At 37.8% G+C, this 22,844-nt stretch overlaps 1 protein-coding gene across 1 annotated transcript in view; it reads right to left on the bottom strand.

Annotated features, from left to right (window-relative positions):
* Positions 1-22,504, bottom strand: part of SLC7A7 (solute carrier family 7 member 7) — a 58,992-nt gene extending 36,488 nt beyond the window's left edge. Inside the window, exons 1-2 of the mRNA XM_053700578.1 lie at positions 22,362-22,504; positions 16,270-16,825 (exon numbers count right to left, since the gene is read on the bottom strand). Coding sequence (XP_053556553.1) covers positions 16,270-16,774 — 505 coding nt within the window. The 5' untranslated portion in view covers positions 16,775-16,825; positions 22,362-22,504. The remainder of the gene's footprint in view (positions 1-16,269; positions 16,826-22,361) is intronic.
* Between the last annotated feature and the right edge of the window lie 340 nt (positions 22,505-22,844).

The raw sequence follows: 22,844 nt of genomic DNA on the forward strand, positions 1-22,844 counted from the left end.
AGAAAATGGAGAAATCTTACTCCATTTTTACCTCGCCATTAAAGGCAGCCGTAGCAGGCCTTGCGCTGAGTATAGGAGCACCGTAACTCCCGAAAATGCCTCCAAAAATAAACTAACACCTAATGCATGCGCAATGTCTATCTACCTGTCAACCGCAATCCCCCACCGCAATAACTAAGAAAGTCTATTAACCCCTAAACCGCCATAGCCCACAACGCAATAAACCTAAGCCCTAACCTAACCCCCCTAATCTAACCCCCCCTAAATAAACTAAAATTAGCTAATTTACAAAATACTAAAGTTATCATTAAATATAAAAAAAATTACACTACTTCTAAAATACAAATAAACTAAGTATAAATTAAAGGGGCAGTCTAATCAAAATTCAGGAGTAGACTGTCCCTTTAAGCAAGAATTACAGAAAATAAAAAAAACTAAGATTACAGAAAATAAAAAATAAAATTACAAATTTTTAAATAAATTACACCTAATCCCTATAAAAATAAAAAAGCCCCCCCAAAATAAAAACACCCCCTAATCTAATCAACTACCAGTAGCCCTTAAAAGGACTTTTTGCAGGGCATTGCCCCAAGATAATCAGCTCTTTTAAGTACAAGAAGTGTGACCTGGTCACACAAGGGGGCGCTAGAAATATAATGTATAATATATGGAATAATAAAGAATTTACACGTCTATAATAAGCAAAATAAAAAACAAACATAAAAATTAAATCTTATATGGAAATGAAAATGATTCTTACAACACCATTAACATGTGAAACAAAATACAATGTCCTTGATATGGTGTGGACTGTTTTCAAGTGGTGGCTGCCTCCTCCTCACTGGCAGGTCCAGGTAAAACTATAAAAAATGAAGAAGAACAGAGGGGCGCCTCATGTGATGTATCGTCAGGTGGAAACACAATAGAATCAAAAGTTAGCCAAATGGGTACTCACATACTCCAATAACACACAAATGTGTTGGTAGGGACAGGCTGCAGATTAATAAAGGTGTGACAGCTCACCCATTCAGTCACATTCTCAATACTGTGGTGATACTCCAAAAGCACACCAATGTGCTGGTAGGAACAGGCTGCAGATTTAGGCAGGTGTGGCGGCTCACCCCAAGGCACAATATCGAATACTGTGAGGTAGTAGGTACAATAATCCATAGTAAATTTGCACCAAATGTTAGGATTACCTCTTGTATAAAGTGTCCGGCAAAAGGTAGGTAGAGAGATCCACTCACAAATGGATTAAAAAAATGTAATTTATTAAAAACATAAAGTTAAAATACAACAACACGGGGGGGGCGGAGCCAACAGCCGAGGTGATCAGACGTGTGTCTCCTGAGCTCTTAGGCCATGACTATATAAAATACCTATTTACAGACACAGACTAAGATAAATTAATATGTAGCTATCGTCCGACTGATCTACAAGGGAAGGATACCTTATCTGAGCCAACTTTTGCTACTATCTACGTGCTTAGTATCCCCTATTGGGGGGAGCAGCTATACCGCGAGCGGCGAGATACTTGGGCCTACATCCTATGCTACTAGCCTACGCTCACACAGACCTGAGACTGAAACTGCTTTCAAAATGGAGGAAATACGGGAGTCACTTTATGCCCTTTTACAAGGACTAGATCGGCAGCTCACAAGCTGCTTTATTGATTTTACCGATACACTACGGTCTGCAATGAGTGGAGCGCTTCAGGGCGAACTGGCTGAGGTGAAGTCTGGAGGCATCTGGCAAAATCTTTCCACGGAAGACCCCCTAGTAACACAGAGCCACTTACCACCATGTCGCATCGATAATGCCGTTTTAGACATTCCATCGCAAGACCGATATGGACTGTTGAAGGCGGATCATACAACAGCTCTGATGAGCGCTGCTGTGACAACGGAACAGTTTTCACAGAGGGTGGAGTTGTGGCAGCCATTGAATCCCAAGCTACTCCTTATACCAACAGAGGTGCCTCACTCCCTCTCGGATCTTAACAGCGGAGTGGTGGTTGCTTACTCGGATGATGACCTGCAACTTAATCTGCTGAGGATTACACAAACCTACGTTTGGCGGTCTGACTTTTCTCTACTGGCATGGCCCTCTGATGTAGATATTGCTGCCTTGTGCCTTACAGCCGGAATATCAATCCTCTCACCCGAAGCTCTATTATCAAACACCAAGGCGGATGTCTTGCCTCTCTCAGCATGGGGTATGATCTGTGCACCTAAACTAGGCATCGGATGAGATGTAGTAACGCCTCACGATGCAAACGTGGACCGCTGCTACGGTTCTGGGCCCTTTTTATTTTTAGTTTTATCTTCTCTCCACTATGGCGGCCCATTGTAAATAACAGACTACAACACACATGAACAGTTTGCACTGGACTATTCTCTAAAGTTACATTAGATAAGAGCATCTCATTCTGAGGTAGTTTAACCTGGTCTATCTCCCTCAGAACTGTAAATATATATAGCTCTGTTACCAGCAAGGGAGGTGTAGATACTGTGGTTTAATGTTCATATAGTTTTCTGCCTCCATAGTCCTACACTCCATTTTGCTCTATTATAAGTTCTAAGATCAGTGCTCCTTATTATAAATCATACTACCTATCAAGTTTTGTAATTATAAAAAAAGACGTGTAAATTACATTTACATACAATATAGCCATGCATTACTATGGAAAGTATCCTTGTGTTAAAGGTGACAATATACTGCATATTTGGCTAACTATTTTACTCCCAAGCTATGATAGCTCTGAAGGCTTTAGGCTGAGAGTCCATGAGTGCAGAAGAAGTCATAGATGAGAACCTTAGGGGCAACATTATTCTCATTGTATGTGTGGCTGACCTGAGGTGGATATATATAGTGTGCATGTTTTCCATAGTTCCTCATTAGTATGATAGCTGATAACGATCTTGCTATTATATGTACCTCTATTTCAGATACTACACTAGCTCACAAGAGATTTTGCCTTCCTCCTCTCAGTCGGCGAGGGTTAGATAGATGTCACCCCTGAGTAGCTTCTCTGTGCCCTACCTTAGATAATTGTGAATTTAGGAAAAGTCCCTTAGCTATTCACTAATGAGCATTTTAGATATATCTCTGTAATGCCATGTTAATACCCACCTGGTCATTAGGAAGTTTTAGGTTTTGGGTTCAGAGATGTTTGTTTTACCGTTAAAAGGTTTTATTGTTTGCTACTTTTCAGAATGTTCAATAATATTGTATATTTAATATCCACACCATGACTCAGAATTGGTTACACCTTCTGTGGATAGTATTATGTAAGTTGGATGTTTCTATCCATATATATTTATGCAAGTTAGTTATAATCCCTTTTGCATCAGCATTATCATACTTATATTAGAGACCTATTGTTTATATTTTAGTTCCTGGATTGTGGGGTAATTATATGACCAGCATTTTAGTCTGGGAATAGTTTACTATTTGCATATGGTGTAGCTTCTGCAGTTACCTACTCACACAGTTATGGCACAAGTTGCTAGCTCCACTTTTGCAGACGAGGAGACATTATGCCTAAGATAGATAAATATGGGGTTCTATAGATATAGCATTAGTTAGGACTGAGCTTGAATAGATGCCTAAGCCCCTAACACTGTGACATAAGATTGTTAACTGACCTAACCTCACTCCATATATACCAAGCAATGCAACTGCTCTTTTAGTATTTTATTCAAGGGTGTTAGTCAATATCTCTGTTCCATAATGTTATGATTCAGTAAGTATGAAATTATGTTCCTTGTTTATGTGCGCAGCTATGGAGGGGGCTTTAAAAATTTACACGCCATGTACGTTCTTTTTTTAAGGAAAGGGAGGTTATTTATATATTGTAATTGCCAATAATATATCAACAACACCCCCCATAGACTATTAATAACGTGGGTATGGGAGGTTAAGTTCTACATTATATTACTATGTCTATTGCTCTGCATTAGGTATAATATTTACTACCCTAAAATTTGAGCATTGTTTAAATAATTTCTGCCTTAATACGCCTTACTTATACCTTTCTGTGTCATGCAGCTTACTGTTTATCACCTACTATGTATATATGAGTTTTTTGAGTGTATATTATAATCAGGGTCTCATGTCCAGATTTGTTTGGTGCGGCGGGGATTACCCTAATTCGCTATTTACTAGATTTGACAATCCCTAGTCAGCCCTGGGACTCCCCCGCCTTAGACATTACTAATCTCCCAGTTCATACTTTAAACCTTAAACTTTACATACTCATATAAGGCTCCGTCCCCCCCCCCCCCTTCCTTTTTCCTATATGTATAGCGGTGCTTACCCGCTGAATATCCCCCCCCCCCCTAGATATCTCAGCCCAACAAAAGTGGCTGATTCATAAGCCAACTCTCCGCAGCTTGTCTTCTCTGACCTTGATACTCTAGTGATTATTTTCTATAGTACTGTGGAGATCATATAGTAAACAGATAATATAAAATGAAGTTGTATTACATTTCGCCTAAACTTATTGTCTACTTTTCAGCTTATGATTTGATATGTAATTATATTAGTACATGTATATCTTGTTTTTCTCTTCCCGAATATGTCAATTTATAGACAATGTATTATTAACACTGGTGTAATTTTTGCCCCAGGGCGATGTTTGCTTGTAAATCTATGTGTTAAAAAAATACAACAACACACAAGTTTGTTGTAACAGGTGGATCAAGGGGTTAACAATGTGGCCCCCAATAATTGCAACGCGTTTCTCGGTTTACAAACCGTTTCATCAGGCATATAATAAATCTCAAACCTACCTCTTTTATACCTAACAGACTAACATACAAACATTTACCTCCCTTCTAGAGGGTGTGTTTTCTAATTAGTGACAGTGATGAGCACATGTCTAGTATGACAAGCATCCCTGATTGCAGTCCTATACATAAAGGGAATACTTTTTATTAACAAATGCAAAGGCAATATTTAAAAATGTTAAAATAGAAATGAACTTATTTAATTCAGCAAATAAAAGTGAATATTTGTGCACACATATGAACCAATAACGAGAATTAGAAGTTATCCGGTATTGCCAACAATAATGAAAATGTTTTCTTTTTTATTGTCCGTTTTTGTTGAAAATACTGAATCAATTTTTAAAGTTTGAGCATAAATGATCATAAGCTAAGGTAAAAAAATATATATATCCTTACTAGAATAGATTTTTTTGTTAAAAATACACTGATTGTCGATTTGTTAGTAGGTGTGTCTTTCGTAGCTTAGTAACAATAGCTAGTCTATTTGTATCAGCAGATACAAATAGACAAGCTATTGTTACTATAGCTTGTGTAGCAAATTAGCCAATAGTGTATAAACCTTATTTGGTTATTCATGTATAATAGTTATATTAGGGGGAAGGGGCTATGAGAGGATGCTACAGATGTATTAGGGGGAGGGAATATGTGAGTATGCTGCAGACACATTAGGGGGGAGGAGATATGTGAGGATGCTACAGATGTATTAGGGGGAGGGGATATGGGAGTATGCTGCAGATGCATTAGGGGGGAGGAGATATGTGAGGATGCTACAGATGTATTAGGGGGAGGGGATCTGTGAGGATGCTACAGATGCATTAGGGGGAGGGGATATGTGAGGATGCTGCAGACACATTAGAGGGAGGGGATATGTGAGTATGCTACAGACGCATTAGGGGGAGGGGATATGGGAGTATGCTACAGACGCATTAGGGGGAGGGGCTATGTGAGTATGCTGCAGACACATTAGGGGGGAGGGGATATGTGAGGATGCTACAGACGCATTAAGGGGAGGGGATATGTGAGGATGCTACAGACGCAATAGGGGAGAGGCTATGTGAGGATGCTGCAGACACATTAGGGGGGAGGGGATATGTGAGTATGCTACAGACACATTGGGGGGGAAGGGATATGTGAGTAAGCTGCAGACACATTAGGGGGAGGAGATATGTGAGGATGCTACAGACGCATTGGGGGGGAGGGGATATGTGAGTATGCTATAGACGCATTAGGGGGAGGGGATATGTGAGTATGCTACAGACACATTGGGGGGGAAGGGATATGTGAGTAAGCTGCAGACACATTAGGGGGAGAAGATATGAGAGGATGCTACAGACGCATTAGGGGGAGGGGCTATGTGAGGATGCTGCAGACACATTGGGGGAGGGGATATATGAGTATGCTGCAGACACATTAGGGGGGAGGGGATATGTGAGGATGCTACAGACGCATTAAGGGGAGGGGATATGTGAGGATGCTACAGACGCAATAGGGGAGAGGCTATGTGAGGATGCTGCAGACACATTAGGGGGGAGGGGATATGTGAGTATGCTACAGACACATTGGGGGGGGAGGGATATGTGAGTAAGCTGCAGACACATTAGGGGGAGGAGATATGTGAGGATGCTACAGACGCATTAGGGGGGAGGGGATATGTGAGTATGCTATAGACGCATTAGGGGGAGGGGATATGTGAGGATGCTGCAGACACATTAGGGGGAGGAGCTATGTGAGGATGCTGCAGACACATATGGGGAGGGGATATGTGAGTATGCTGCAGACACATTAAGAAGGAGGGGATATGTGAGGATGCTGCAAAAACATTAGGGGGAGGAGCTATGTGAGAATGCTGCAGCCACATTAGGTGGAGGGGCTATGTGAGGATGCTGCAGGTGCATTAGGGGGAGGGGCTATGTGAGGATGCTGCAGACACATTAGGGGGAGGGGCTATGTTAGCCTAATGATGAGTGTATGTATGTTATATCTGAGGCTAACTGATACACACATACAGAGATAACAGGGTGAATAAAAATACATCATAGTTAAAAAGCTAAATCAATGTTTTCGTTTAATCCTTCTGGAAAAAGGCTACCAAACTTATAAATCCAATATGTTTCTCTTTGTCTCAAACAATTGAGACGATTGGTTCCCTGTTTGTGGGGTACCCTTTCCAGAGGGGTTATACGAAAGGTACAGTCCTTTCCCTGATGAAATTTTGTAAAATGTCTCGATACACCATGTTTCTGACTGCCTTTTTTAATATTTCTGAGATGTTCACACCAACGTCTCCTGATCTTACGGGTAGTACGCCTCAAATAGTGGACTCCACATTCGCATGTTAGTAAGCAAACCACAAAGCTGGAACTGCAGTCCAACCTTTCCTAAGTTGGTATGAATACCCTGTAACATTCAATGTAATATTTTTTGTCCCATGTGTAATATATTTACACATGTTAAATCTCTTTATATTACACTTATAGGACCCTTTTAGTGTGTTATTTGTTTGTAATGAATGTGTCTTCAACATTCTTCTCTTATTCATCACTACTTTACTTGGGGCTACTCTACTTTTTATCGTTGGGGCCCTCCTGAAAGTAATTGCTGGTTGGTCATCTAGTATCTGTTTTAAAATGGGGTCTCTTTTCAATAAGTGCCAATGTTTGGTCATAATCTTTTTAATTTTTTTGAAATTCGAATTATAGTTAGCTATAAAGGCAGTTTTTTGTTTTTTCTCCTCCTTTGGTTGTAAATGAGGAGTGGGTGGGTATAGGATATAATTCCTATCTAACCTCCTAGCTCGCTCATAACTCCCTTCTATTAATTGCTGGGGATAACCCTTTTCTTTAAATCTATTTTTAAGAATCCTAGATTGCTCATCATATTTCTCTAGCGTTGTACAATTACATCTAATTCGTCGGAATTTACTGAAAGGTACATTCCTTTTCCAGCTGTCAAGGTGATTGCTGCCATAGTCCAAAAAATTATTACTGTCTACCGTTTTAAAGTAGGTATATGTTTCAATATTCTGGGTAAGATCCCAAGTTAGAACTACATCTAAGAACTCAATCTGTTCTTTCTGAACATTATATGTGAAGGTTAGCCCATACTCATTGTCATTAGGTTTTATTGCAAAATTTGTTGCTGATTCAGATGCGCCCTTCCAAATTATTAGAAGGTCATCTGTGTACCTACCATAGAAGACCAGGTTCTCCCCCCAGCTCGGATGGTAAATGTAGCGATCTTCAAAACTCCCCATCACTAAATTAGCAAAGCTGGGGGCGAACCTGGTCCCCATGGCGGTACCTTTGACCTGTAGATAATAGTCATCAAGGTATTTAAAATAATTATGCTGTAGTATAAATTCAATGGTTGATAACAAGAATTCCTTTTGGATACCAGGCATGTAAATGTCTTCTTCTAGATAATGAGATATAGATTCTAGTCCAAGATAGCCACAAATAATTTTCAGCCCTTTTGACATTGGATAATTTCTGTAGCAGGTCTGTAGTATCCTTAATATATGATGGCAATAATTTAACATATTTCTGAAGGTAGTAGTCAATATAAGAGGATAGTTTATCAGTCAAACTATTAATCCCTGCTATTATAGGTCTACCAAGGGGAGAAATAGCATTTTTATGGATTTTAGGTAAATGATAATAAAAAGGTATGTCCGGGTTTCTAGGTATCAAATATTGGGTTTTTTTGTGTGTCAATATGCCTATTTCATGACCATAATCAAGCAGAGTCACCAATTTTTTGACAAATCTATCTGTAGGATCACTTTTCAGAGGTAGATAATACTCTTTATCTTTCAAGATCCTATTGGCTTCCATTATATAATCCTGATAATTCTGAATAACTATCCCCACCCCCTTATCCGCCTGACGGATGATAATCGTCTGATTCTTGGATAGTCGGTTAAGAGCTTTTTGCTCGTTAGGCCAGAGGTTTGGTTTACCAAAAATATGTTTGGGCAACAGTGCTAAATCTTCCAATACCAGATTCTGGTAAAGATCTATAAGAGACCCCTCTTCCCTAGGGGGCATAAAAGAGGATGGAAGACTGAAATCCGTATGTATATAGTCTTCATATAGACCGTCAACTAAAGTTTCTACCTCATTATAGATTAGCAAATAATTTTGTCTTTCTCTCATGGTGTTAGTCAAAATCGGTCTACCTGTAATACCTTTCTTTTTTTAAGTCTTTTAATGCAAAATATTTTTGCAGAGAAAGTTTCCGTGTGAATTTGTTAATGTCCACATAAATATCAAAAAAATTGTGTGTGTTTGAGGGACAGTATGACAGCCCCTTCCCCAAGACTCTAATTTCATCATCATTTAATGTGTTATTGGACAGATTAAAGATCCCCTTCTTCAATCTCTCCAATTTCTCCTTTTTTGAGGAGTCTCCTCTCCCTCTCCTGCCCCTTGGCCGTATGGTCTTTTTATACCCTGCTGGTTTTGCTGTGTTTGATATTGAACATCTTTCCTCCAGAGTGGAGCCAAATTCAACTGAGGTTTGTCTAAAAAACCCTGTTGATTAAGGGATTTGCGTGAGGTAGATGCTCCCTCTGTATAATTTTGTTGGTTATGTGATCTTTCAGAAAAACCAGGTTGATCTGGCCTTCTAACAAGGGGATCAGGGGTGTTCTGTGGTCTATCACTTCTCTCAAATGTATTAAACTCCCGCTCTTAAGGACAGAGCACTTCATATCTATTATATGTAGGTACAGAATGTGTATTTTGTCGATAATCAGGTGTGAATTTCTGTGTATTATAATTGGGTTTGTTATTCATAAAATGTTGGTTATTATGATTATGATGATGTATCCCTGGTCTATTGGGAGTATATCTGTACTGTTGATGATTAGATCTATTACCTCTATTAACTGTCTTCCACTCCTGATTCGGTGGTTTATTTTGTGCTATTCGTCTATTAAATGTATGCACATCTCCTTTAGTATAATCTTCATCATCTCTTAGTTTTTTCTTTAATTTTCTAGCAATTATTTCATTTTGGTATTCATCTGTTGCTTTTAATGTTTGCTCATTAAGTCTACCATAATCAGGGTGATTAATCAGTAATTCTAGATCTTTTTGAACCTTTTCAATTTCAACTCCTATTTCATCAACCAATTTCTGTCTATGTTCAATTAGAAGATCTATAAGTTTAAATGAGTTCAAACCATTTTTTAGTTAGTTCTATGTCATTTTTAAAAGAACAATTTTTAAAAATTCTTAAACCCCTCGGTATTTGTTTGATATTTTTGTATTTCTTTAATGAATCCAAATCCCACCAATGGCAGTGTTTCAATTTCAGAATGGAATTACCGGAAAAGAGGACAAAATAAATAATGAAAGTATATTAGAACGGCGATCGATTGAAACAAATAAAGGAGCTTTCCACATGAAATATCTTATACTTCATGAATGAAAATCCCCTTTATTTTTTTCAATAGTCAATCCTAGCGTTTGTAAAACTCTAGGATTGACTTTCACTTTAATGTAATAAAAAAAATAGTCATGAATGTCACAAAGCAAAAATGTTATGTCAATAGTTTATGAGAATTTAATTTCAGTAAACAATAAGGATGTTACTGAACTGGCTTCTTCATCTCTATATAACACTTTAGCATCTTCTATAACCTTCCTGTATTTACAAAATTCTGTATATCATTTTACAGAGCAGGGAGCAGTTTTCAGGAAGATTTCATAAAATACAAACATACAATATGTTCAAAAAGATGTAAAAGATTGTTGTTATTTTTTTTTATAGATAGCTACTAATAGCTACTGCATTGCTTGACAAATTTGTTCTAAATGTAGGAGATAAAATGTTTCAGATTTTACAGTATACACATACATGCAGGTACAAACCCTTTGACATCCACAACATATAGGCCAAAATTATCTGAGACCTGTTACAGAGCCCTGCAATTAACGACCTGCAATTAACACACTGGATGACAGTAACATAGAGACCTGTAATTATATCCCACTGCACGTCAGTAATAAACTATGCTATATAATTAAAGAAACAGTAAAGTCAAAATTAAAGGGACATTGTACACTAGATTTATGCAATATTTTATGGATGATTCCTTTATTTAGCTTATCTGGAAGTGTTTTTGTAACAATGTAAAGTTTTGCTTGTTTTGTAATAACATTGTGCTGATTTTCAGACTCCTAACCAAGCCCCAAAGTATCAGATAAAGGGGCCAATTTATTAATGTCTGTCCGACATGATATGCTGTAGCGTATCATGTCCGACAGACAGGGCTGAATGCCCACAGCATACGCTGTCAGCATTTAACATTGCACAAGCAGTTCATCAGAACTGCTTGTGCAATGCCGCCCCCTGAAGATTTGCGGTCAATCGGCCGCTAGCAGGGGGGTGTCAATCAGTCTGATCGTATAGGATTGAGCAGATTGCAGACCGCAGTCTCAGAGGCGGCGGACCAGTTATGGAGCAGCGGTCTTAAGAAACAGGGGCGTCTATGGGATACTTTGGCCCCATAGACTTAAGTCTACAGATTCCTGCTTCTCCTGTTTGTGTAATGGCGGGGAGTGTCTGCTCTTCCTGCTTTCTCAGCCCCTTTCAGTAGATGTCCCAGACTAACATCATCAACGGTGTTAAACCGGGAGCCTCTAAGTACATTTTTAAAAGGTTTAATACTGGATTTTTAGATCATAATTTGTGCATATTCTTCTTTATAGTAGTGTCTATTACACACAGTTATATGAAAACTGGTGTATACCGTCCCTTTAAACTTTTTTATAATAAGGGGCATATGGGTGCAGCCACCACCAACTAACTCACATTAGTGCACTGTCACTTCTTTTCAACAAAGGATACTATGAGAACAAAGCAACCGTATTAATAATAGAAGTAAATAAGAAAGTTGTTTAACACTGCATGCTCTATCTAAATCATAAAACGTTAATGTTGACTTTACTCTCCCTTTAACCCTTTTAATGCTCTTAACACATACAAATAAATAAACAGTGCTTAAAGGGATATGAAACCCCAACATTTTCTTTTTTAATTCAAATAGAACATGCAATTTTGAACAACTTTCCTATTCATTTGTATTCTCTAATTTACTTCATTCTTTTGCTATCCTTTGTCAAAAAGCTTACCCAGATAGGGTCAGGAACAGCAATGCACTACTGAGTATTAGCTGCTGATTAGTGGCTGCACATATATGCCTCTTTTATTTGGCTTATGTACTGATAATAGAAAAGCTATGTAAACAAGATTTAGAAGAAACCACAATGAAATATATGAAAATGAGTACTTTGTGCTAGTGAGTGTGTATAGACTGGGATAATATAACGAGTTCTGCTCTCCCTGCAAGTGCAGCCCATTTGATTAGATTATGGTTTTAAATGAGCAGAATTCCCCATACATTTTAAAATCTGCAGCTGGTACAAGTCCAGAAGGCTTTACCATTAACACCTTGAAGGCCAGAAAGGTCTGCAATACTGCACACCTATATCAAACCAAACAGTAATAGTCAGGATTAAGAAGATCATAGTTTGCTGCATAGGTAACTTTGTCCACTTTAGACAACTTAGTGAGTTAACTGACATTCAAGCAGCCACTTTTGTAAGCAGTTCATACAATTACAGATGAAAATTTGTAAAGAAAGTAAAGAATTCTACATCACAGTACCATTAAAGGGACGGACTACACCATTGTTTAAAAAGATGGATAAGGCCTTTACTACCCATTCCCCAGCTTTGAACCACCAACGTTGTTATAGTAATATACTTTATGACATTTAAACCTCTAAATGTCTGCCTGTTTCTAAGCCACTACAGACAGCCTTTTATTACACACTTTTTTATTTGCTTTTTACAAAAGGAGATTGCTAACCCATGTTGGCCATATAGATAACATTGTGCTCACACCCGTGAACGTGAAGTTGTACACAACACAGCACTTATTGGCTAAAATGCAAGTCAATAGATAATAACTAAAAAGTCATGTGATCAGGGGGCTGTCAGAAGTTGCTTAGATACATAGTAATCACAGAGGTAAAAAGTATATTAATATATCCGTGTTGGTTGTGCAAATCTGGGGAATGGGTAATAAAGGGATTATCTATCTTTTTAAACAATAAACATTTTTGAGTTGACTGTCCCTATAAGTGTCACACTATTGTTGTGCACAACATATGTAAAACTAGGTTAGTTATCTATTCTGCAGATCTGATAGGACTTCCTTACTTCTACATATCACTAAAGAACCCTTATGTGTGTGCAGCACCTGAGACCTGATGCGCAGACTACGTCTGTCTCCCTTTCAGTTCCTCTCTGTAAATCATTGTTAGAGCCTTGAGACAATTCCCTACACTCAATGTAAATGTTCTTACTGGTGCTCCCATCTAACACTACAGCCTGAAGCACCCTGACAAATTGTAGGGAAACATAGTGACACAAGGCCTATTTAAGCTATTGATTTGCCTTGTTTTACTTAAAGCAACATTAAACACTTTGAGATGGTGATATAAAATGACGAATCGCATATATAAATAAAACTCTGCAATATACGTTCAATATTTATTTTGTCCCCTTTTCCTGTAATTCCATTCTGAAATGTTGAGCTTTTCAGTTCCTGTTAGAAATGAAAGTGCAGAACACTGTTGTATTCCACCCAGCCATTGGTTGCACACTCTAGTGACCTATTTATAACTGTCCCTAATTGGCCACTCCAGAGAAGGTAACCTAAGTTTCAACAGGGCAGCTCCCATTGTTTTATAGACACTAAAACATTTAAACAGCTAATAAAATATTAAAATATACATCTACATGTTATTCTCATACTAATAGTTGAATATTCTATTCTATCTAGCATTTATTTAGTGTTTACTGTCCCTTCAACTTAAAAGGGAATTAAACGTACAACTGCAATACAATTTTTAAAGCCTAACTACCCTTTTGAAAGAGCTAACAGCACCACTTTCTTCCATGTTTTCCACTGCCCTTTAAAGCAGGCGGTTGCAAATGACTCCTGCAAATGCTATTGGATGGGTTTAAAGTGAATGTAAATTTTAATGAATGAAACATTGAAGCCTACTTACCTTTTTCTTTAGGAAACCCAGACCGGCGATCCTCCGCCTGCTTCTCATGCTGTACTTAACATATCGATGATGAAACCGGCTTCCTCCAATCGTTGCATGGCCTCACAAGCTGGAAGCCTCGGGGTGCTCGCAACGATTGGAGGAAGCCAGTTTCGTCATTGCTTTGCTAAGTACAGAGGAGCTGCGGGCGGAGAATCGCCGGTCTGGGTTTCCTAAAGAAAAAGGGAAGTATTTTAAAAAAACGCTGCAATGTAAAGTTTAATGAATAAAAGTGCCCCTGTTTTTAATAGTATTTTTAAAAACTGGGCACTAACTAATTCATTCAACTTTACATTCATTAAAGGGACAGTAAAGTCATAATTACACATTCATGATTTAGACAGCATACAATTTTAAACAACTTTCCAATTTACTTCTATTATTTAATTTGCTTCCTTCTCTTGTTATCCTTTGCTGAAAGGTTTATCTAGGTAAGCTCAGGGGCAGCAAAGAACCTAGGTTCTAGCTGCTGATTGGTGGCTGCATAAATCGGTCATTGGCTCACCCATGTGTTCAGCTAGAAACCTATAGTGCATTGCTGCTCCTTCAACAAATGATATAAAGAGAATGAAACACATGTGATAATAGAAGTAAACTGTAAAGTTGTTTATAATTATATGTTCTACCTAAATCATGAAAGAAAATGTGTGGGTTTCATGTGCCTTTAAGCATTCTCACAGCCAGTCTCTAGCAAGTACAGGACTAATCCACAGGTTTGTGCATTTGCCGTATGAAAATTATAGGTAGCTGTGACTTTGGTGACTGCAAAATGAGCAAGGATGACAATTTACTTACAAGTAACAATAGATTTTAAAATCATAAATTTAAAAAAGTTTTATTTAAACTAATTTTTATTGTAACTAAAATATGATGTTACTAAATGTACTTGAGCTTTGTTTTTTTAATCAGATGTTCCTGTCCAAGATAAGAATGAGTTGTTTTTGTTTCTAGTGGATGTGTGCACCTCTAATAGATCTGGGTGGCTTGTAATAGCCATAATGCTCAGGTGTGTAACATGCATTTGTTGTTAGGTTTGCTAATAACCTGAAACCTTCTCTAGAGCAATAAATAATACATTTTAAAATGATTCATTTCTGTTTCATATACAGTACATAAAGGGGATATTTTGAGTTTAAAGGACCAGTCAACACAGTAGATTTGCATAATCAAGAAATGCAAGATAACAAGACAATGCAATAGCACTTAGTCTGAACTTCAAATGAGTAGTAGATTTTTTTTCTGACAATTTTAAAAGTTATGTCTTTTTTTCCACTCCCCCTGTACCATGTGACAGCCATCAGCCAATCACAAATGCATACACATACCATGTGACAGCCATCAGCCATTCACAAATGCATACACACTTATTCTTGCACATGCTCAGTGGGAGCTGGTGACTCAAAAAGTTTAAATATAAAAAGACTGTGCATATTTAGTTAATGGAAGTAGATTGGAAAGTTGTTAAAAATTGCATGCTCTATCTGAATAATGAAAGTTTAATTTTGATTGAGTGTCCCTTTAAAGTCCTTCTTACTTGGATGTAAAGTAGACTACTAAAAAAACTGAATTATCTCTGTATAGTAATTGGGTAGATATGATGGTTTTTATCAGTGTAGTATATTGCATTTGATCACAGGACTATCATGCTTGTGTCAGCAAAGAGTTCCCAGCAGTTCCTCAGTATTTCTAAGTCACACTTATGTCACAATCTGTGTTTAGTCACAGACTAATGCATTAGTCAGGAGAAATAAAGTGTCGCCCATGTGCTGGGGATAGAAGGCAAATCATATAAATAAGAGAGAAAAAAGAGATGTAGACGTATAGAGCAATGGAAATGGTTAAATGCATACTAAGCACCCACAAGATCAAAAAAGAGAACTATATGGGCAGACTGCTTCACTTCCAGATGCACAAAGGACAATCATGTGACACAGGAAGGATATGGCAGCGTGTTCTAAAATATCATTTTTAAGGGAACAAATCAGCCAGATTTGTTGTAAATTGCATACTTTTTTTTTTACTGAAGTGTTAGGATTTTTAGCATAGGTATTTATGTAAAGTGCACAGTAACACAACTAGACTGTCCACAGCAATGTAACAGCCCCAATAAATAAATGGTATTTAAATAAATGAATATAAAGAGAGTGGGAAATAAGAAATTGCCTCACTATTGTCTGAATAAATTCAAAGATATCTACTGTCCACACAAGAGAAAAATAAATATAACGGTGTATATAATGCGTTGGTTGCAAAATCAATCTAGGCACTATTTTGTTATTTTACCATTATGTAATATTAACCTTACTACAACACATTCCCCATGACACCCATTACCCTGTCACAGGGTCTTCTCACCAATGCAGGCAGCCGCTATAAGCCTATTTGCAGCATAGGGTGATTCGCAGGTTGGAAAGATCGGCTGCAACATGTAGTTGGCAAAGGTGATGGCAATGACAGCTTGGCTGGTGGGTTCAATGATGAGAAGTGATGTCCAGAGTCTGATGAATGCCACAAACCCCCCAAAGGCCTCTAGGATATAGGCATAGCTAGCCCCAGACTTAGTGATGGTAGTGCCCAGTTCAGCATAGCATAATGCACCAAAGATGGAGAAGATACCACCAACTGCCCAGATTACCAGTGAAAGGCCATAGGAGGCACTGTACATAAGGACTCCTTTAGGGGACACAAAGATCCCAGAGCCTATCATGTTTCCTACAATTAGGCATACTCCGTTCAGCAGTGAGATCTCCTTCTTTAGTTTCATGGACTCTTGAGAGCCGGAGTCACTTGATGTTCCTTCTGTTCCATTGGAAACAGGCTCATCCACTGAGGCCGGAGTGTATATGGTAGAGCTGCCCATGATGGTGTAGTAGAGTCAGTCACAGAATCAGCAGCTGTGCAACATGTCAACCTAGAAGAGAGGGAGGGTCAGAAGGTCAGCAGGTTCAGCCATGCATATGTGATGAGCAAAGAATTTAATTAACTATTTCACTACTAGAAACACAGAGACTCCTGACACCAGGGAAACAGATTTATTGGAGGTTATCTCTGCCATTGTTTCAACTGATGACATACAAGGCAGTCTTTCCTTGATAATCACATATGAAAAAAAAAAAAATATGTATATATATGACATTAATTGGTTATAATTTTTGTGGCTAATGGTTTTGATATTTTACAAAACAACACATTTTAGTCACTAGGATTTGAAGATCCAAGTCATTATAAAACCATAAGCCTCTAATAACATATGTGATCTAATCTATTATGCCTAGCACCCAACCGCTCCACTTTTTGCAGTAGTGATAGGTATTGTAAGCTTTTTGCATTACCATCCTTTTTTCATTAAATGTTCAGGTCCATAGACCATCCAGAAAAACCCATACCCACCGTGTAGTGCTCAACTGTGACCAGATCCGAGTTCCTGGGAAAAGCACATTCAAGTGCATCCCATCATACTGTATTTCAAACTTTAAAATAAAGTTTAAAAAAAGGCTGCTTTCTTTCTTCTTTTCGTTTTGTTTTTTAACTCAGGAGGCATCACCTCTTAGACACCCCTAAGAGCTGGTTTTAGAGTGTAGTAGACTCAGATTAGTAAGTACACTTCGGACTAGCTTGATTGATAGGCGCATTACTGTTATTATTTGATGTTGGCCCCAGGTGTGTGCATGCAGTGCTGGGCTCTGTGTTTTTAAAAAAAAAGAAAGTTTTTTTGGGGGGGTTTGCAGCATTGGATTTCCAAGTGTGCATCAATAGTATGTTTAGACACTATACTGCCACCATAGTATTGTGTTGTAAGTCCCTTAAAGGGTCATTATAGTGATGAAATTACATGCTCTAATTTGAACCAATAGTGCAGTTCAGTTTCCCTCTGCATGCTTTTAGAAGACAGCATGTGCTGGGGGGGTGCACAACGCTATTGGTGCAATCCTCATTGGTAGTACCACTTGCAATTTGAAATATAAAAAAAGCAACTGATCTGAAGGCGGCTGAGGAGCTCTAAAATACTGAGTTTCTGAGGTAGATAAATAAAAAATATTGTGACACGCAATATAACTTTTACTAACAGACCAGTTTTAAAAGCGCTGTAAGCCTTTTTAACAAATAAAAAAGTAAGGTTAACTGTCCCTTTAAAGTACCACTCAGGAACCACAGAGCACTGCAGGTCTCTAGCGAAAACTGCCACTTGTTCCAATCAGCAGTGCTAGTCACACAACCCAGCTGTTTGGGTTAGCAGCAGTCTCCACTGAGGATCAACAGTTTTCTGAGGCTTCCGAGCGGGTCTTTAACTATGGGCTATATTTATGAAAGGCTAGGCGAACTCTGTATGTGCTTCTTCTGTGACTGCGCCCCAGCTCGCCTATGGAGAAGCGCACATGTGCGCCTGAATTCATCCAAAAAATAGACGTAACTTTGCGCAAGCGAGCTGGGGCGTAATAATGATAAATTTCACATGTTTATCACAGTACATCCCTATAAATATTTACGCCGCCATGTTCTGATTATTAAAAAAGTGTTTTTTAGGTAACTATTTAGCTTATATTTATATTATATAATGTTTCTGTGCTGTTTTTTCCATATGTTGATAGTTTAAGATCACAAAAATAAACATATATATATATATATATATATATATATATATATATATATATATATATATATATATATATATATATAAATCAATGTAAATATTTGCATAGGAAATTAGTACATCCAGGCAAGTATCCCCGCTTGCTTTTCCCCAGAAATTCTTAATATACAATGTTTCCAATGCACAAGAGAATTGTGGGTAAGATATGCAAATTAGATGTGCAAATTCTCATTTTTTGTGCTTCAAAAATACAGTTTTGACACAGTGATCCTTTTAACAGGATTATGACAGCAAACCAGAAATCACTCACTAGACAAGCCTGTTTCGTTCTTTTTGGAACTCATCAGTAGGAGATAGCTTTCTGGTTGCATATATATATATATATATATATATATATAACTGTTGGTAGCGCAAATTTCTGGCAATAACAGTCTCTTCTTGGCGCTGAGCCTTTGAAAAATTAGTTAAAAGAAGAAAGTACTGCATCACAAGATGTAAAAGCATGTATTATAATGGTGTTCGCCTCAGTCTGTATGGCGAAAAATACAACACGCAATTGAAGACGAAATTTCAGTTTCCTATCGGCGCCAAGCAATGATAAATAAGAAACTGTGCGTATTTGTAGGTCGGGCTGTTAAATTACGCCTATTACTAATGTATATTGTTGCACTCGGGAGCGCGCCCATGCGCCAAGGCGAATGCAAGCGGGGTGCAAAGAAGTTTCTTTCAGATTTGCGCAATTATGGGCGCAGAGTGCTTTGCTGAATATGACGATCAGTTCATATGCGCTATTTGGGATGGAATTATAGGAGAATGGCTTTGATAAATCTAGCCCTATGTAATTACTTTGCGGGGTTAAACACATAGCGTTGCAGTGTAGCTAGTGATAACATTGCATGCTCTAATGAATTAGAGCATGTCATTTTTGCACTATAATGGCCCTTTAAGAAAAATGAACTATGTATCAAAGAGAAGAGAGGGTAACATCATGGTATTATAAAGTGTTTTTCAAAATGTTTAAGAGTTAATGATGTAGCAATGGAAATAGTTTTAAAAGTAATTGTGTTTGAGGACAAAGTGTAATAATTTTATTATAAAATCATTACGTTCTTTTTTGTTAAAAGTAATTGTGAGTGCTGGGTACTGTCAAACTTCTCTCTCTTTTTTTGTACCTTAATGATGTAGCATCCTTGTATTGTATAAAAAAAGCTATAACTTCATGTCTGCATAAAGAATAAAGAAATTTAACTGGAACTTCAGAATTATTGGCGTACGAAAGCAACATAGAACCAAGACTACAGACGTGCAAGAATACTACATGTTCACTGCATCTGGGGGTCCATACAGCCTTGTATATGTTTGTAAATATACTACATTCTATGGGCTAGATTAAAAGTGGAGAGCTAATTTATCGCATGCCAGTAAATGGGCAAATTCAATAGTTTACGAACATGCGATAAATGACCAGCCATCACAAGGGGCTGGTTATTGCTACTGCTAGGTAGCAATTAGCGCTCCGAAAATTAACCAGATATCTGCTTAATTTTCCAAAAGTGCCCCAATTGCCCCCAAAATGCAGTGTAGTGTAGTTTTACAAAATAAAAAAAAGAGTAGCATTTTTATTTTTTAAATTAATAACTGCACAAAGCAGTTATGAGGAGTTAAAGTGAGGGGATGTGGGGTGTTAAAAAAAAAAAAGGCACTGAAAAGCGCCTTTACATTGCGGTCTATGGGGACTGTGTGTTCCCTATAAATATATACTGTATGAATATGCTTATATACATATATAGTTATGTGTTAATATGAGTATATACACATATTAACACATACAAATATATGTATATAAGCATATACCTATATATTTAATCTTTGCTGTACATCGCTGTGCCACTTACCCCCTTCGGTGCGCTAGATTCTGTGCCATGTCTGACAGCATGAGAACAAGGCTCCCATTGGAGCCTATGGAAGAACACTCTTGTGCAATGCTTTCATGCAATGCGAACATGAGGTCGCGTTCGCATTACGTTTTACTTGTAATACCAGCGTACTTTGGTATTACGAAGTGGAGTGCAAATATCGTGCTCGCGTAAGCGATATTTTGCACTCCGCTTATAATCTGGCCCTATATGTATAAATATAAGTGCACAAATCTTGGAGGTGTTTTTGATAACAGCAGAAGCCTATTCTAGCAATATCATGAACATAAATTGGAGATTAGTTATTAACAGCCTGGGTTGGAGAGCATTATCCTGATAAGAGTTATACACAGGGCTATAACAAATAGCTTGGGAATTCCACTGTAAATCTGCGACTCCAGCATTCTTGTTTTCAGAAACAGAACCCTTATCACTACGGATTCTTCTGCACAATAAAGTTTAACTGTGGACACAGCAACCTTTACTAATCAATGTGCATTGTCCATCCTATATCATTAAGTAGATATGTACACTAAACGTTTCTGTTACATAATATCATTCTACATATGCATTACACCATAGATACATACTGTATGTAGTGCTTTTTTCATCTACCAGTCCAGAAATCATTGTATTCTGTATACTAAATTAAAGGGACTTTTTAATGCAAAAGCAAAATATGAAAGTTGCTGCTAATCACATCAGCTGTGTCCTGCTCCAGAGCTGCAATGTGTTGCAGTTTCCAAGAGGGATTTTAGCTATATGTTTAAACCTTTTTGATGTGGTTAAAGGGAATTGAAACCCCAAAAATTGTCTTTACTAATTCAGATAGAACATGTAACCAACTTTTCAATTTACTTCGATTTTCAATTTTGCTTCATTCTCTTGCTATCCTTTATAAAAGATGCCGCAATGCACTACTGGGAACTAGTTGAACACATCAGTAAACCAATGACAAGAGGCATATATGTGAAGCCACCAATCAGTAGCTAGCTCCCAGCTACTGAGCCTACCTAGGTATCCTTTTCAACAAAGCATACCAAGAGAGCAAAGCAACTTAGTTATGTTTTAAAGTTGCATGTCCCTTTAAATCGCGGTTTGCAAGTTAAATTGTTGCCCAAAAAAAAACACACCAAGGAATTAGAGAATTTTATTTTTGAATTAGTGATTTTAGCCATTACAACAAATATATTCAAAGTATATTGCACTAGATTATGCAAACTGAGTAGCATTTGGAGTTTTATTTAAAAGACCATAACAAATATAGGCTCAAAGCAACATCACCATATTCTAAAAATAAGTACATAAATAAAATGGACTCAAGTTAACCCTATTCTAAAAACAAATAAACACAATAGCAGAAGTTAGAGTAAGTGTAATAATATAGTATTATACGGTAAACCATAGCATTCTGGCAGAGCCCACTGACCATCATAACCATTTGTTTTTCTATAGAACCTGCTCATCTTAAGATGAACTGGATCTTCTCAAGAGATTAGAGGGAGCATAGCCCAGAAGACACAATAACAATTTGATCTGCACTATTTTACATATACACATGGCTACAACAAGGCATTGTGTATTCTACTACCATACAGTATACTATACTGTACTGATAGAATAAGTAAAACTAACTAACCCAGTGTACTATACAAACATCCACTACACAATCACTACTTATACTATACTACAAATAAAAAAATATGTAATTATATAAAAAAGCAACTAGTAAAAATGACCCATAATATCTGTGCTAGTGTATATGTGTGCTTGTCATTATTTGGTGATAGAGATGGTTATAGTGTATTTATGTGTTAATTTTAAAGAGTTTAGTAAGCGTGTTGTAGGAAGAATGTATTGTGTCCTGTAAGCGTTAGTGTTTTCTGGGGTGTAGTAAAGCATTTCACAAACAAAAGAGACTACAAAGAGATCACACTCACAGGTCCCAGGACAGTCTGCAGCAAACTGCCGATCCTGATGCTGGAGAGGGGGGAGAGCTGAAGGACTGAACATATAACAGAGACTGGGGAGGGGAGGGTGCAAGGTACAGGAACACTGGATTTCGAAACAAGACAAGATCACTCAGCGAATTCTGAGAGTTGTGGAGAAAGCACTTATTATCAGCAGGGGGATGGGGCAGAGGGAGGGAGGGAGGGAGAGGGACAGAAGACGGAGAGGAAAGGTGAGGGACACGATGTAAGGAGAAAGTAAGGCAGCTGCAAAATGCCATAAGATAAGGATCCCTGCAAATCTATTTCCCGTGGGACGGAGCCTAGTTGTGCAATTTATCTTCAGCCCTGACAATTCTATTATTCTCCAGGCAGCTGTACTCAGTGTCCCCATAGCTTTGTTCTAAAATGTACAATTATGGCTCAGACCACATTCAGAGAATAAGATCTATTGAGCCATACTCAGGAAAAGCT

Source organism: Bombina bombina, chromosome 2, assembly GCF_027579735.1.
Source record: "Bombina bombina isolate aBomBom1 chromosome 2, aBomBom1.pri, whole genome shotgun sequence".
Lineage (NCBI taxonomy): Eukaryota > Metazoa > Chordata > Amphibia > Anura > Bombinatoridae > Bombina > Bombina bombina.